This window comes from Amaranthus tricolor, chromosome 8 (assembly GCF_026212465.1).
Source record: "Amaranthus tricolor cultivar Red isolate AtriRed21 chromosome 8, ASM2621246v1, whole genome shotgun sequence".
NCBI classification, from domain to species: Eukaryota; Viridiplantae; Streptophyta; class Magnoliopsida; order Caryophyllales; family Amaranthaceae; genus Amaranthus; species Amaranthus tricolor.
This window is the reverse complement of record NC_080054.1, coordinates 21,160,127-21,176,579: the sequence shown is the minus strand read 5'-3', so window position 1 is coordinate 21,176,579 and position 16,453 is coordinate 21,160,127. Positions and strand designations below refer to the sequence as shown.

At 32.1% G+C, this 16,453-nt stretch overlaps 2 protein-coding genes across 2 annotated transcripts in view; one reads left to right on the top strand and one right to left on the bottom strand.

Annotated features, from left to right (window-relative positions):
* LOC130821645 (uncharacterized) overlaps positions 1-138 on the top strand; it is a 627-nt gene extending 489 nt beyond the window's left edge. The window contains exon 2 of the mRNA XM_057687433.1: positions 1-138. This exon is cut by the window's left edge and continues 296 nt beyond it. Coding sequence (XP_057543416.1) covers positions 1-138 — 138 coding nt within the window.
* Positions 139-4,909: 4,771 nt separating this feature from the next.
* On the bottom strand, positions 4,910-15,965 carry LOC130821644 (agamous-like MADS-box protein AGL104). The gene is made up of 11 exons (XM_057687432.1): positions 15,781-15,965; positions 15,496-15,549; positions 15,071-15,089; positions 14,227-14,288; positions 13,951-13,978; positions 13,792-13,853; positions 7,509-7,611; positions 6,878-6,928; positions 6,655-6,782; positions 5,717-5,975; positions 4,910-5,166 (listed from the first exon to the last, which is right to left on the bottom strand). Exons 1-11 carry the CDS (start codon positions 15,963-15,965, stop codon positions 4,948-4,950), a joined length of 1,170 nt encoding a protein of 389 aa, XP_057543415.1. The 3' UTR covers positions 4,910-4,947.
* Between the last annotated feature and the right edge of the window lie 488 nt (positions 15,966-16,453).

Genomic DNA, 16,453 nt, shown 5'->3' with positions numbered 1-16,453 from the left:
CCACCATATCGAAAGATGCCTGGAAGGCCTAACAAGAGGAAAAGAAAGAAGGAAGTTGATGAAGGTAAAGGAGGAAAGAAGGCTGTTAAAGAATTCAAGCAACGGAGATGTGGTAATTGCGGTGACCTAGGTCACTAAAAAAACGGCTGCAAAAATCAACCTAAACCACCACCAACAAAGACCAAGTCAAAAGGTGGAAGGCCTAAAATGGGATCTTCTTCTACTCAACAATCTACAACCAATGATGTGCCTAGCTCCAGTGGTCAACAAAAAACACAAAATACTGCATCTACTTCATGTCTAATGGATCAAAATATTCAAATATAGACTTGTACTATGTTGAATTAAGTTGTTGTACCTTGTAATGTTGAATTTAGTTAATTGTATTTTAGCAAATGAATGTTGAACTAAGAATGTAATGTTGCTGTACTATGTGTTTGAATACTTAAGTTGATTCATTCAAAATGTACTAGTGTAGCAAATGAACTCAGAATGTACTATCTTGAACTAGATGTAATCAAATCATTAATTGAATCAGTTGTACTATGTGTTTGAATCAATACCTACTGAAGTTGAATATGTGCAGCAATGTGTGTGAATCAGTAATTGAACTGATCATGTGGAGCAAAAGAATTTAACTGATCAGTTGTACTATGTGTTTGAAGTTGAACTGATCAGTTCAGTAATTTAAGTTGAGTATGCAGCAAATCATTAATTTAATCAATTGTACAATGTGTTTGAATCAATACCTACTGAAGTTGAATATGTGCAGCAAATGTGTTTGAATCAGCAATGTGTTTGAATCAGCAAATTGAATCAGTATGCAGCAAATCATTAATTGTGTTGTGCAGCAATGTGTTTGAATCAGTAATGAACTGATCATGTGGAGCAAAAGTGAGCCTTGACTAATCAGTAATTGAACTAAAACACCAACAATTAATACACAAGCATGTATTGGCCATATGTATGCAAGTGAGCCTTGAATAATACACAGCACAGCACAGAAAACACCAACAATTAAGCTAATATCCAAATCAAGACCAACAAGAACAATTGGCACAGCACAGAACAGAAAACACCAACAGAAAACACAGCACAGCAAAGCCTTGACTAAAAAGTTAATTCATTCATCATCATCATCATCATCATGTTACAATATCCAAATCAATGTTACAATTACGCTTAACTAAGTCCTAAACTTCAATTAGTACCCTTGATTTTTACAAGAAACACCAACAGAAAACAAAACAAAAACCCTAATACAAAGCTTTTAATCTGATTTCCATGCTCCCTCTCATTCATCCATTTCTTCTTAATCATTTTAATTTCTGAAAATGCTTGTTCCTTTTCATGTTCCAAGCAAGAAATCCTTGATGTCAAAATCTTGATTTCGGTTGCAGATTGTCGCTTTTCCTCCACAAGCTTGTTAGTGAGTTTTCTTTGCCAAACAGCCATTTCAGGTTCATCAACCCATTTAAACATTTTTCAACCCCTCGATTTTGTGTCAGGATCATAAAAAACGCAAGTATTAAACTTTCTTCCAGGATTTTCCTTGGTCCATGAAACCCTCCTTGCAAAGGGAACTCCACACCCACATTTTTCAATTGAAGAATTTTCGCTTGAAGAACAAGAAGACATAACTGATTAATTGGAAGAAAACGATGATCTTTGAATGAATTAGGGATTCGAATGCAAGGTGAATGAAAGAAAGCTGTGAATTGAAATGAAGAAGATTTAGGGTTTATCGCTGCAAAGAAGAAGGAATGAAAACGATTTCGAATGCTCTGAATTGAAAAGAAGACGATTTAGGTTAATAAAAGGACCACGTGACTGGCATGTGCTGGTCAACGTTAAATGTACCGGTCAAATGCCAAAATCCATTACAATGTAGTCTTTTGCAAAATATTGTATTATGTAAGGTAGTTTTTTGCAAAATTTTTTATTTAAGGTAGTTATTTGCAAAATTGGGTTTATGTTAGGTAGTTTTTTAACATTTTTCCATATATATATACATATATATATATATATATATATATATATATATATATATATATATATATATATATATATATATACATATATATATATATATATGTGTGTGTGTGTGTGTCTATATATATATATATATATATATATATATATATATATATATATATATATATATATATATGTGTGTGTGTGTGTGTGTGTGTGTGTGTGTGTGTGTGTGTGTATATATATATGTGTGTGTGTGTGTGTGTGTGTGTGTGTATACTTAACCCTAGTTAACCCAATTTTACCCTATTTAACCCTATTTAACCTTCATATTATTTGAATTATTCAAATTATGTATATTTTAATTAATTAACAAACGAAATACATAATTAAATTATTGTGATTATTCATACATTAGTAAACTACATCTTAATTAATTAAACTTCATACATACATACATAATTAATTAACAAATTACATGCATAAGTAAACAAAACACACATATCAAAATAATTAACAACTAATTACAACAACGACTTGAAAAGAATGTAAAACTTAAAAATTAAACAACTTAAAGAACTTAAATTGAGAACTTTAAGAACTTAAAAAAATGTAAAACTTAAAAAATAATCAACAAACTAATTATAACATCAAATATATAAACACATTAAAATATCAAACAAAACAAAATGAAAATTATTCCTTGAATTTTTGTGGGTTTTCGGTTGTGTAAGCTATACAATGAAAAAAAAATCGAAATTAGTATAAAAAAAATTAAGCCCAAAAACACCATAAAGCTTGAACAACTTAAAATAAGCTTTAAAAAATTATGCCTTGAAGAAGAACAAGAACTAAGCCCAAATTTTGTGGGTTTGAGAACTTGAAGTAGACAACAATGTGAGATTTTTCGTGGGTTGAACAAGAACAACGAAGAACGAAAAAGATGATGAAGGATGTATGCGAAGAACGATGAAAAAGCAGCAGATTTTTCGTGGGTTTAAGTAGAAGATGATGTAGAATGATGAAGAATGATGAAGAAGAACAAGAAGCAGAGGGTTTTTCGTGTGTTTAGGAGAATACAACAGTACCTAAGCTAATGCGTATTCACGAAGACTATAGAGACGCGTTTGTTTTAAAAAAAATAAAACACACCTTATATACTAAACTGCAGCATATATGTATTTTTTTTAAAACAAAAATTACGTTATATGATGCGGTTTTCAAGGAATCGCAGTATATAATGTACATTATATGCTGTGGTTCTGAAAAAACCGCAACAAATAGCTTGGTTTTTTTTGGCTAATTTTTTCAATGTACATTATATGCTGCGGTTCATACAAAAACCGCAGCACACAGCTTGTTTTTTTTGTTGCTCATTTTTTCAATTTGTTTTTTGCTGCGACTTCATAAAAACCGCATCAAATGTAAAGCAGCATATGAACCTTTTTCCACTAGTGGGTGGTGGTTGCTCCGGCCACCACGACGGAGATTACGGTGGCCACCACGGTGGTTATGGGTATCACGGGACTCAAAATGTTCATTATTTTTCAACGGGACACAAGTCTTAATATTAATGACCAAATTGGCGAAATGAATTTTTGTAGAGTATGCCATAACAAAGACAAGAGAGAAAAAACAAAACGAAAGCATAGAGGGAGGTGGCGGCAACCCAGTGATGGTTGTTGGCCGGAAAAGAGAGAGGAAGCGGAAGTCAAAAGTGGAGGAATCAAAGACCTAGGCAAATGATACCATATTGGCAAATGATTTCCTTGCTATTCATTACATAAATTGATGAATATATCAAAATGTAAACTCTAGTTTTAGGAAATTAAATAACTACAAAATAATTACCAAATTAAAAGATTTACAAAATATACAAGATATTATTTTATTCTAATAATAACTTGTTGATCATAAATTTAAAATCTACGTTTAAAACTTTATATTTTTATAATAATGATGAATTTGAAAATTTTAATACTTTTTTTATCCAATATATTATCTCTCTTTTCCTCCTCACACACTAGGATATAATGGTGTTGAGAAGCACAAACACCAACCCATTGTTGAAACGACTCTGTCTTCTTAGCCATGCTTTGATGCCCTTATCTTATTAGTCCAATGTTGTTCTCAAAGTCAAGGGCATAACTAAAGGGGTTAATTATATCAATTGACATCACTTAATTGACATCACTTAAATATCAAAGAAAATTAGTATTAAAGAATAATAAGACGGCTGAGTAGATAGAGAAATATGTATTTAAAACACTTCGTTTGATGTCCGATTCCCCACGGGCCTCAACTTCCTACCAATTTTTTGTTATTTACCATCAAGCAAACCCTTCTTGATCCTCGTTGGGCCGCTACTATGACAAAGCAATTCAATGTTCTTGCAAAGAAAAAATTAAAACAAAGTTTGCTCGTTGTTAGTAACAGTGAACAAATATATTTTTTATTTTCTTTGTCCCTTTCAACACTATGGCATTGTCTCCTTTCATTCGCTGTTACTAGCAGCGAACAAAGAATTTTGACTTTTTTTGACTAGCTTTTTTGTTCGGTGTTAGTCACAGCGAACATATCTGATCTTGAGCTGGGACTTAAAGACACTTATTTTGGAAATTAAAATTTCCCGAAGCTTATTTTAGAATTTTTTTTATATAATAAGCTTTTTTTTTTCCGAAAAAAATTCTGTTGTGATACACCGAATGGATCAAATTTTAGGGGCATTTACATTGCAAATTATAATACATACAATTACACAAAACAAAACAATATTATAGCTCAGAAAATTTGAAACTAAAACCCCATAAATTTTTAAGGGTTTTTATTACTATTAAAGCACTAACTTCACATCTTTGATAACAGTAATAGTTGTGCAAATTATAAGGGAAATATTAAAGCACCATATAGATTGGCTTTATATTGAGGGTGTAAAGTGGTAAAAAGTTAGTTGTAACAATAGTTGTGGAGTGATCATAATTGCCAATTGAATTGTTGAATTTTATTGTCAAAATTAGATGCATTAGCAGTGGAGTGATGATCAGCAACAGAAGAATCTTCACTGCATTGAACCCTATGCTCTCCTCCAACACCACCTGATCCAATTGTTGTAATCCCATGATCTGCTTCATGTCCTGATGCTCTAACATTTGATCCACCAACACCCCCTGGTACGTCCATTCCCATCACTTCCTGTCAATTTGACAATACATCACAATCACCTCGTGAACCCATTTATGTGGACACACCCACAGGGTACTCGTGGACTCGGGCTCGTAAACCCACGGTTATCCAACATTGACTTGCATACTTGATGAGATTCACTCTTTCAAAACGCTATAGTAGTAAAATGATTACCCACCAAGCATTATATGCAAATGCACAACCCACTATTTTAGTGATACAAAATATTTCTCATATGTGAAGAATTTTCAACATGTCAAGAAACCAACTCAACCAAAAGCTTAAGCTTATGATTGAGGCCCTAAGATATGTTATATACTCTAACACGCCCTCTCAATGCGCATAGGTGCTGAGTATTCCGATTTAAATGAGGAATGATTGAGATTCGAACCTTATCACGTTAACTTCTGATATCATGTCAAGGAACCGTCTTAACCAAAAGCTTAAGCTTATGGTTGAGGCCCCAAGATATGTTATATACTCTAACACAACAGTAAATTATATTTTGATGTAGTGAAAATTGAATTCAAAAATAATATATGGTTCAAGTGAGATGAACCTCGATAGTAGGTGAACAGAATGTGGGGATAGAAGTTCGAAATAAAGCATCTAGAAGTTCATTTGTACTATAACCCGGAGTCCATGCAGGAATTCCACCAGTTGGATCATCATGAACCGTATGTAGTTGCGGTTGTTGTTGTTGTTCTTGTTGTTGATGATGAGGAGCAATTGTCTGACTTATCATCTGATTGTTAATCTCATCTTGCTCATGGGTTAATGCTTTAGATGTTGATGCTGAGGCTGAGGAATGGCTTGCCCTTCATTTTGTACACACCATATTCGTCAATGTTTGATATCATAGAATACATATATTAGAAAAACTAAATTATTATTATTATCATTTATTTAATACTTAGTAGTGTCCTATATAGATTTTGCACAAATAGTAGTGAGCTGGGACCACTAGAAGGGTAGTAAGTAGGTATAATTACGCAAAACTAAACCAAAAGCAAACAAAAAGCAGTGAATTTAGTAAAGGGTAAAATGAGAAAAAATCATTACTAAAATAGGAAATAAGACATTAGTAGTAAACTAAATTAACATGAAAAAGGGACATTGGTTCTAAATTGGAGGGAGTATAAATATTTGTTTTAGTATATTCACTAATCTCATAAAATGTGTATAAGAATATGTTATATATCAAATCACGTCTGCTCATATGAGAACTCTTTGAGCTGGTTGTGTATGCAACAACATTCTTCTTATAAATGCTCTTAAATATTACACTTGAAATAAAGAGTGAATGAAATTTAAACATGTTACCTTTTAATCATATCAGTTTCTAAACTATTAGTTGAAGCCCCACAATATCAATAAATTATGATGATAATTAAAGTTGCTTAAAGCTCACAATCCATTTTGTAGGAGCCACTAATTTTACAGGGAAACCAAAATTAAAGTTATTTGAGGATATATTGGGAAATGAAGAAACCTTACCTCATAGGAATAGTATTAGATGGGTCGGGACTAGTGAAAATTTGGCTTGGGTTCTGACTATTATTTGAGAACCAAGGTATTTCCTCAAAAGATGAATGGATTGCTTGATTTGTATCCAATAAACCAATCTATTTGAGAATCAAGCAGTAACAATGTTAAAGTTTTAATCTCAAATCGACAGTTTAAAAAAAGAAATCACCACATGATAATTACGCGGGTTTACCTGAACGCCTGAAGGGTCATAGCTCGATAGATGACTGCTCATCAAATAATTCTACAAACACAAGAGTGAAATTAAGCAGTTTCATTATGAAATTTAAGAGCAATTTAGCATTGTTTGTATGGTATTGGTAGGTATTCAATAATCAATGTATAAAAAATCTTTGACCCTTGAATACATACAACAATTGAGAAGACATATTTGTTATTATCAGATCAGAAAAGTTAAGTGTGTCCACCTACAAATTTTAGATAAATATGAACGAGTCACTTAATGTTATTAGAGTGACATGAGATAAGTTACGAATCAATAAAACCACTCTTGCCTAAATCGAAGTTTGAGTGTTTCGTTTCAATAATATTTCCTAACTTTCAAAAAATAAAATAATAATAATAATTAATTATGACTTGATCTAGTCTGATCTGATATAATAATTTAGTCTGATCTGATCTAAAACTTTTTAATCTGATCTGAATAGTTGTAATCTAATTTGAACAATTTTGATCACATCTGATTATATACTAGCAATAAGTTCAATAAATAAGCCGAAGAGAATAAGAATTAACTCTAATCCATTATCCACCCAAATCGTGCATACATAATTTAAGTCTAAACCATGCAGATTGACATGTACCTTCCTTTGTGAGATGCGTGATAAAGTCTCGAGGAGAGTCTTCTCAGTCGAATCTAATACGTCGCCCAATGTTGTGAAAGTGGATGGATCAGGTTTAAAAATTCTGTTATAATAAATCAAAGATAATGATTTAGAGATAAACAATTATTTAATCAAAACCAGCAATTTGTGCCGGAATGAACTTACAAGACAAGTGAATAAAAAGTCAATGTTTTAATTGTCACAAATAAGTAGGATAAAAAATATATAACTTACCATGCCAAACAATTATTCAACCCATAAAATTAAATAAGAATTTATATTTGCCCACAGCACATAAGTTATTCCCCCACAAAATAATTTATATATTTATATTTATATAATAATTAATTAGCTATTCTTGTAAGAGAATGTCTTTCACAGCTTCAAATATGAAACTCACATTTTTATTTTCTCTTTAAGTTGTTTTAATTGGGTTATTTAGTCTATATATGTAATGCGTCTCTCATAAAAACCATACCTCACAACAATTTGTGTTAATCAAAATATATCGATAAATGAAGTTAAAACAACATTATACTACTTTTTATTTTAAAAAGTTCTAGTCAACAGAGGATATAGGTCAAGTACAAATGACTCCACAAATATATATATATATATATATATATATATATATATATATATATATATATATATATATATATATATATATATATATATATATATATATATATATATATATATATATATATATATATATATATATATATATATATATATATATATATATATATATATATATATATATATATATATATATATATATATATATATATATATATATATATATATATGTGTGTGTGTGGGGGGGGGGGGGGTGTGGAAATATATTTAATTTGGGGAATATTATGATTCAATAAATATTTAATTACTCAAATTAGTCAAATATATTAGGGAATTTCTGATTGTCCAAGTTTTATATTTCCTTAATTAGTTCATAAGAGTTTGTATATATTAGAATTGTAATTATAATGAAAATCAATACAAACCAGTATTCATTAAACCCTAAAATCTCAGCTTCCCTTAAGCTTCATGGTATCAGAGCCAAAGGTGTTTTTCGGGACCGGCAACATCTTTGGTTATCATTATTTACCTTAAACGAACTCACCTAAAACAATGGCAGAAACTGACTCAAAACAACTCATAACCATGGAACATATGGAACATATGTTCAAACTGTTTCAGCAACTGAACAAACCAAACACAGCTCTAAAACCATATCATCAGAATTAAAATTGGCCGAAAAATTAAATTACCAGAACTACACAACCTGGTGCAAAATGATGCAAATAGCCTTAGAATGCAGAGGACGTCTCAGACACATCATAGACGAACCTCCTAGCATCACAGACCCTAATTATTAGACATGGAAGTAGAAGGATTCAATAGTTCTATCATGGATTATTTCAAACATCGACACAGATCTCATAAACCAGTTCTTAGATTATACTATTGCAAGGGACTTATGAAAAGGGATCGAAATCCTATTAAGCAGTGGAAGGGATGAACTCCATATCTTTGATCTGAGTTCTCAAGCCAAAAGCATAAAGCAAGACAGAGACCCATCAGAGGTTTTTTATGGGAAATTGACTACGATTTGGAAGGAGATAAATCGACGACAACCACATCCCATGATACATGCTGAAGATATCACAATCTTCAATACATTTATCCAAAAACAACGATTGTTTCAATTTCTGGCCGGAATCAACGATACACTTGACAAAGAAAAGAGGGACCTATTAAATCAAGACCCACTTCCAACGGTTGAAATTGCATATGCCACAATCAGACGCGAAATCTGAAGGCGAGGAATTATGATCCACGCTTCATCATCGGGAAAACTTCCCTCAGAAATTGGGAGTGGGTTGGCCGTTAAACAATACCGGTCAGAAACATCATTCCAGCGTGACAAGGAAGACAAAACTCACCTCAAGTGTAGCTACTGTGGAAGAAGCCGTCACACAAAGGATGGCTGTTTCAAGTTAAAAGGCTACCCGGAGTGGTAGGAGGAGCACCAACGACGCAAAGCCGCCACTAAGGCCCAGTTAAACAAGACCGGCGGCAAGGCCCACTTGGTCACCGGCGTACCACCCATCCCCAACACACCAACCCACTGTACAGAAACAAGAGAGGACAACAATGGCGTCAAAGGTAAAACAGCACAGAGAAAAGGAAACGGACCAGAAGAGAGGGAAAAGGGGAAAGATCTAGAAGGACCCAGAAAGACCCAAAGCCCACAAAAAAACACTCCCAACACTGCTTATATGTACAACAACCCGAAAACCCTAATCCCTCAAACACCCTCAGGCCCATTCATAAACCCACAAAGCCCAACAACCCATGTAACCCACATAAATTAGGTCTCTTATGTAAACCAAGTACTTCCTCTCAATGGATATTTGATTGCGAGGCCACCGATACCATGACTTTTGACACCTGCGACCTTTTATTCACTAATCCAAAAACCCGCACCTATATCCAAACAGCCAATGGGGAGTGTGTGAGTGTTGATCAATCTGGGTCCGTTACCATTTCTCCGTCTCTCAAAATTAAAAATTTCCTTTTAATTCCTAGCCTATCTTATAAATTATTATCAATTAACCAGTTGACTCGGGAATTAAATTGTATTGTGCTTATATCTTCTTCTGGTTGTGTTGTGCAGGATGCTCAGACAAGGAGGATTATTGGTCGTGGTACTGAACAAGATGGCTTGTACTATGTGAACGAGGCGATTCAAAAGGGTCACACTTTGCTTGCTCATGGGTTCCCTGATCATCAGTTATGGAGCTGGCATCGACGTCTAGGTCATCCATCTTTGGGGTATCTGAAACGTCTTTTTCCGTCATTAGCTAAAAGTACTGTAGTCTTGGACTGTGAAGCGTGTGTTCTTGCGAAAAGTCACAAAGATTCTTATTCTTCTAGCTTTAATCATAATAGTGAACCGTTTATTTTGATACATTCTGATGTTTGGGGACCTGCTCCTGAATTTAGAAAACACAGTTATTCGTATATTGTTTTATTTATTGATGATTATACTAGAATGTGTTGGATATATTTCTTGAAACACAAATCTGAGGTATTTGATGTCTTTGTCAAGTTCTATAATATGATTGTCACACAATTTAATGCTAAGCCTAAAATACTTCGATCTGATAATGGGGGGGAATACATGAACCAACACATGAAAAATTTATTTACCACCCATGGTCTCACTTCACCAAACTTCTTGTCCCCACACACCCCAACAAAATGGCATAGCTAAAAGGAAAAATCGTACTCTCCTTGAAATAAGTTGATCCCTTATGTTTGAAGCCCATGTCCCACCTTATTTTTGGCCTAAAGCTATTGCCTCTGCTACCTATCTCACCAACCGACTACCCTCCAAAATTCTTAACTTCAGAACCCCCCTGGAAGTCCTTCGTACTCACACTACTATTCCATCTTTCCACTCCTTACCCCCTCGGGTTTTTGGGTGTGTTGTGTATGTCCATCTACCCAAACCTGTTCGAACCAAACTTGACCCCCGGGCTGTTAAGTGTATCTTTGTGGGCTATGGTACTAATCAAAAGGGCTACCGCTGCTTTGATTCAACTCAGAATAAGATGTATACCACAATGGATTGTGACTTCTTTGAGCATTCCTATTTTTACTCCCAGCTTCGTCATGTGATGACTTGAGCTGGCTTACATACTCTGTAACTGATGATTTGAATACCAAAGAGCAAGTAGGTAATCCCACAGACATTGCTACGGAAAACATAGTTTTACTTTCTCCTCAGAACCTTCCTACCTTGTTTGAAGCATCTCATGATCAAGAGGTTGCCTGTGAGCCTCAAGAGGTATTAACTGAACCTGAACCTCAAACTAATGATGATATATCTGGTATTGTTAATTCACCCTGCAGATATCAATTACCTCTAAGGAGCAAAAGAGGTATCCCTCCAAGAAGGTATGATCCAGAGTTCGAATCACAGAGATCTCGGTATCCTATTAACCGAGAGGCGAGTAACTTGGCACAAACAGCTGTGGCATTCCAAACCAGCCTATACTCAAGCTCCCTACCTAAGAGTACTGAAGAAGCTCTCCGAAATCCAAGGTGGAAAGAGGCAATGGTAAATGAGATCTCGGCTTTAAAGAAAAATAGCACATGGAAAAAGTGTATGCTACCTGAAGGAAAGAAACCAATAGGCAGCAAATGGGTTTTACAATAAAATATCATGCAGATGGAACCATTGAGAGATACAAAGCTTGCCTTGTGGCAAAGGGATATACACAGACTTACGGGATTGATTACTCCGAAACCTTCTCTCCAGTTGCCAAAATAGATACCATCAGGGTCATATTCTCCATAGTTGCTAATAAAGATTGGCCTCTCTACCAGTTCGATGTAAAGAACGCATTCCTACATGGTGAGATCGAAGAAGAGGTGTATATGCATGCTCCGCCAGGTTTTACAGATGAATTCGCTCCAGGATAAGGATGTAGACTTAAAAAGGCAATGTATGGCTTGAAACAGTCTCCAAGAGCTTGGTTTGGTAAGTTTACCTCAGCAATGGAGAAATTTGGGTATGAACAAAGCCATTCCGACCATTCTCTATTCCTAAAGAAGGGCGATGGTCAGATCACATGTCTTATCATTTATGTAGATGATATGGTAATAACCGGGAACAATGAAAGGGAGATAAAAGAGCTCAAGAAGAAACTATTCATGGAGTTCGAGATGAAGGATATGGGGAACTTAAAGTACTTCCTTGGTATAGAAGTTTTGCGATCCAAGAAAGGAATCTTCATCAATCAAAAGAAATATGTCTTAGATCTGTTTGCAGAGGTAGGCATGCTTGACTGCAAACCAGCAGAAAACACCTATTGTTGCTAATCATAGACTCCAGACAACACCTGGAGGAGAACCAGCTGACAAGGAGAAGTATCAGAAACTAGTATATCATATGCAATTGGGGTTGTGAGTCGATTCATGCACTTACCACAAACTCCACATACGGAAGCAGTGATAAGAATCTTGAGATACTTGAAAGGAACAAGTGATAGAGGAGTCTTCTTCGGTAAAAACCATCATCTTGACCTCGTAGCCTACACAGATGCTGACTGGGCAGGTGATCGAGACAGTAGGAAATCGACATCTGGATACTTCACCCTTGTAGGGGGTAACTTGGTTACTTGGAGGAGTAAGAAACAGAAAGTAGTCGCATTATCAAGTGCAGAAGCAGAGTTCAGAGGGGTAGTAAAAGGAATAAAAGAGTTCCTATGGCTAAGAAAACTCTTATACGAACTCGACTTTCCACCAACAGGAGCTTGCAAGTTATTCTATGACAATAAAGCAGCTATTGATATCTCAGAAAATTCGGTGCAGCATGATCGAACAAAGCATGTGGAGATTGATAGACACTTCATAAAGGAAAAATTGGAGAAGGAAATCATCAGCATTCCACATGTGAGATCAGAAGATCAGTTAGCTGACATTCTCACAAAAGTCGTTTCCACTGAAGTCTTCGAAACTACTTTAACCAAGTTAGGAATTGGAAGCTGAAGTCTTCGAAACTACTTTAACCAAGTTAGGAATTGGGAATCCCATAACCTAACTTGAGGGGGAGTGTGGAAATATATTTGATTTGGGGAATATTATGATTCAGTAAATATTTAATTACTCAAATTAGTCAAATATATTTAGGGAATTTCTGATTGTCCAAGTTTTGTATTTCCTTAATTAGTTTATAAGAGTTTGTATATATTAGGATTGTAATTATAATGAAAATTAACCAGTATTCATTAAACCCAAAATCTCAGCTTCCCTTAATCTTCAGTTTTGCGCATGCATGAATGCAGTCAAATGCCAAAAAAAATTTCATATTCTGTAAAACAATCGACCTATAAAATCAAATCAATCAATATTGAAAATTTTTCAATAATTACATTAAATAAATGTAGGATAAATAATCAAAAAAATTACACTAGTGTTAACTTAGAAACTTCTCCTAGTTAGAAGAAGTTAAAGGACAAATGATTCCACAAAAACATATATGTCTTTATCATTCATGGATGCGTTCAGATGCAATTTTTTTAATTCATTTTCGATAAAGCCCCAAAAATAAATCAAATCAAATTTAAATATTTTCAATAATTAAATATTTCAAAATTTAACATTAGTTGTATATATATTTATATTAAATAACAATCTTAAAAAAAACATCATTATGATTGAGACAGCATATAAATATATATAATACCTTAATTGATTTTCAATTCTTTCATATTCTAGTCGTAAATTAATTATTTTTTGTTGAAGTTCCTGTAAATAATACGATAAAATAAGTTAAATATAATAAATTAGAACTTTATTTACTTTTTTCTTTACTTTAAATATAAAATACTTAAGCATAAATTACCTCTATATTTGAATTAGATCCTGTTGGCCTGCATTAAATAACCTTAAAATTAATAATGAATTATTGTCAAAATATTTTGAAACTTCTCATAATGAATTATAAAAATAACATACATTTTTTAACTGATATTGTCTTATGAGAATATCTTTATTAGATTGATTCATGTTATTTAATTGATTAAAATAATTACTTATAATTCTTAAATAATCAATTACAAAAATGGTCTAAAATTCGGATGATAAATATTTGGAACAAAAGAAAATTAGTGATACTAACTTTGCAAGTTGTAGAGCGATGTCATTCTCCATCCTCAGCTTATTGAGTAGGGATATAACATACTACATAAAATAAAACAAATATTAAAAAACGGATTACTAAAATATGGTACAACTGGTTATATTTGACTTTTTAGGTAATTTAATATGTTATTTTAATTATTTATATATTGAAATATGCACTTTTAAAAAGTATAAAAAGTAAATTTTATGAAAGTATAACTAGACGAATCAAACAATATACTACTTGCGTATATTTTTTCTTACATATAAATCGTACTATATAAAATAAAATTCAATGACGAATAGTGTTAATAACCGTAATGTGGTGAGTATTTTAGAACGAAAGAAGTATTTCATTATATGATCTCGTTGTAACTTGCAACTTGTAACTTGTAATTCATTATAACTTTATACGATGCGGTGTGGAGGACATTTATCGCCCCATTTGATAGTGGGAATGAGATGAGATTGTTATTGCGATATTTTACTTGTACGATCAATTTGGAATAATGAAAAATTTTTAGGTTGTTCATTTTACAAACCATCTATGTCGAATTTTTAATTTACTTCAACGCGTTGGTGTTACCTATGATTTTGAATTTTGGATCCACCAATATATATATATATATATATATATATATATATATATATATATATATATATATATATATATATATATATTTATATATATATATATATATATATATATATATATATATATATATATATATATATATATATATATATATATATATGCTTTATTTAAAGATATATAAAAGTATTTAGTTATAAGCAAATAGAAATATTAATTATTACTAATAATAAACATTCATTTACATTACCTGTCTGTCATGAATAAAACTGAACACTGAACTCGTCAGAAACTAAAATCCAAAAAATAATCGGTAATTAAGCATAAATAACGGAACAGAAAATGAATAATTGCCGTCAATAATATAAACTTTTATTGATTTATTTATAATAATTTTAACTTTTTATTAACCACCAACTTAGAGGTGTATTTTTCTAGAATAATATAACTTTTGTTTAACTATTAATTTATCATTGTTTTTTTATCGAATAACCTACTATAGACAAAAGTTAGTATTATTCTAGACAAACGCCTCTCTAAAATGATATAATTTATGGTTAATCAAAGTTAATATTATTGTACTGAAATCAATAAAAATTCTTATTATTCACCATAATTTTTATTTTTTTTTTTGCAAAAATAAACTATTAATAATTTCAATATTAAAAAACTTACGTCCCCCTATCTTGATCTGAAAGCTGAACATAACGCAATAATACATCTTCAATTCTATACAAAAAATAATAATCACAATATTAAAATCAAAAAAGATTATAAATAAATTAGAATCTAATATAAATTATGGGATTTCTAATAGAAGTACGTAATTAATTATCTCCTCTTGTCCATTCCTAACAAACTTATACAAGATTATACAAGATAATAGAAAAAAAAACCCTTTGAATTAAAATGATAATATGGTAAATATAATAATAAATCCAGAAAAATAATATTAATTACCTTTTTTTGCCAGAAAAATGACTAAGTTTATTAGAAGGCGAAAACATGATAAGTGCAATATCAATATCACATAATATTGAAAGCTCATAAGCCTTTTTGATAAGTCCATTCCTTCGCTTTGAGAATGTAACTTGGCGATTCGTAGTATTTTCAATCTTTTTAATCAGAAGTTTAACACGACCCATTTTCAATAAAGAAAACCAAAGATTAATGATCAAAGATGATTAATAATGCAAGAAACAAGAAGAAAATTATGAAAAATCAGATTTAAAAATGGAGGAAAAAAAAGAAAAGAATGATGGAAATGAAGAAGAATATGAATATCACATTTGTAGATTGATGGGTCATGATTAAATTAACCATTTCATACGTTTCCACTTGTAAATTTCCAAATTTCAATTCTCAAATGTATTTGGGATTTCGGTGGAAATAATTGCTTTTTGTTAATGAGTGTATTTTACTCTCTTGGTGATGGTTTGAAATTGGATTTGTGTTTATTTCTATTAATCAATGATTTAGATCCTAAGTTTTTATACTTTTTCGTTCTGAAATACTCGTACGGTTATTAACATGTTTAAGCTTATTTTATATTATTATATATTGCGGCTATTTTATAAGAAAAAATTAGTCAAGTGGGATTTAGTTTAAATGTTTAATCGCGTACTTTCATAAT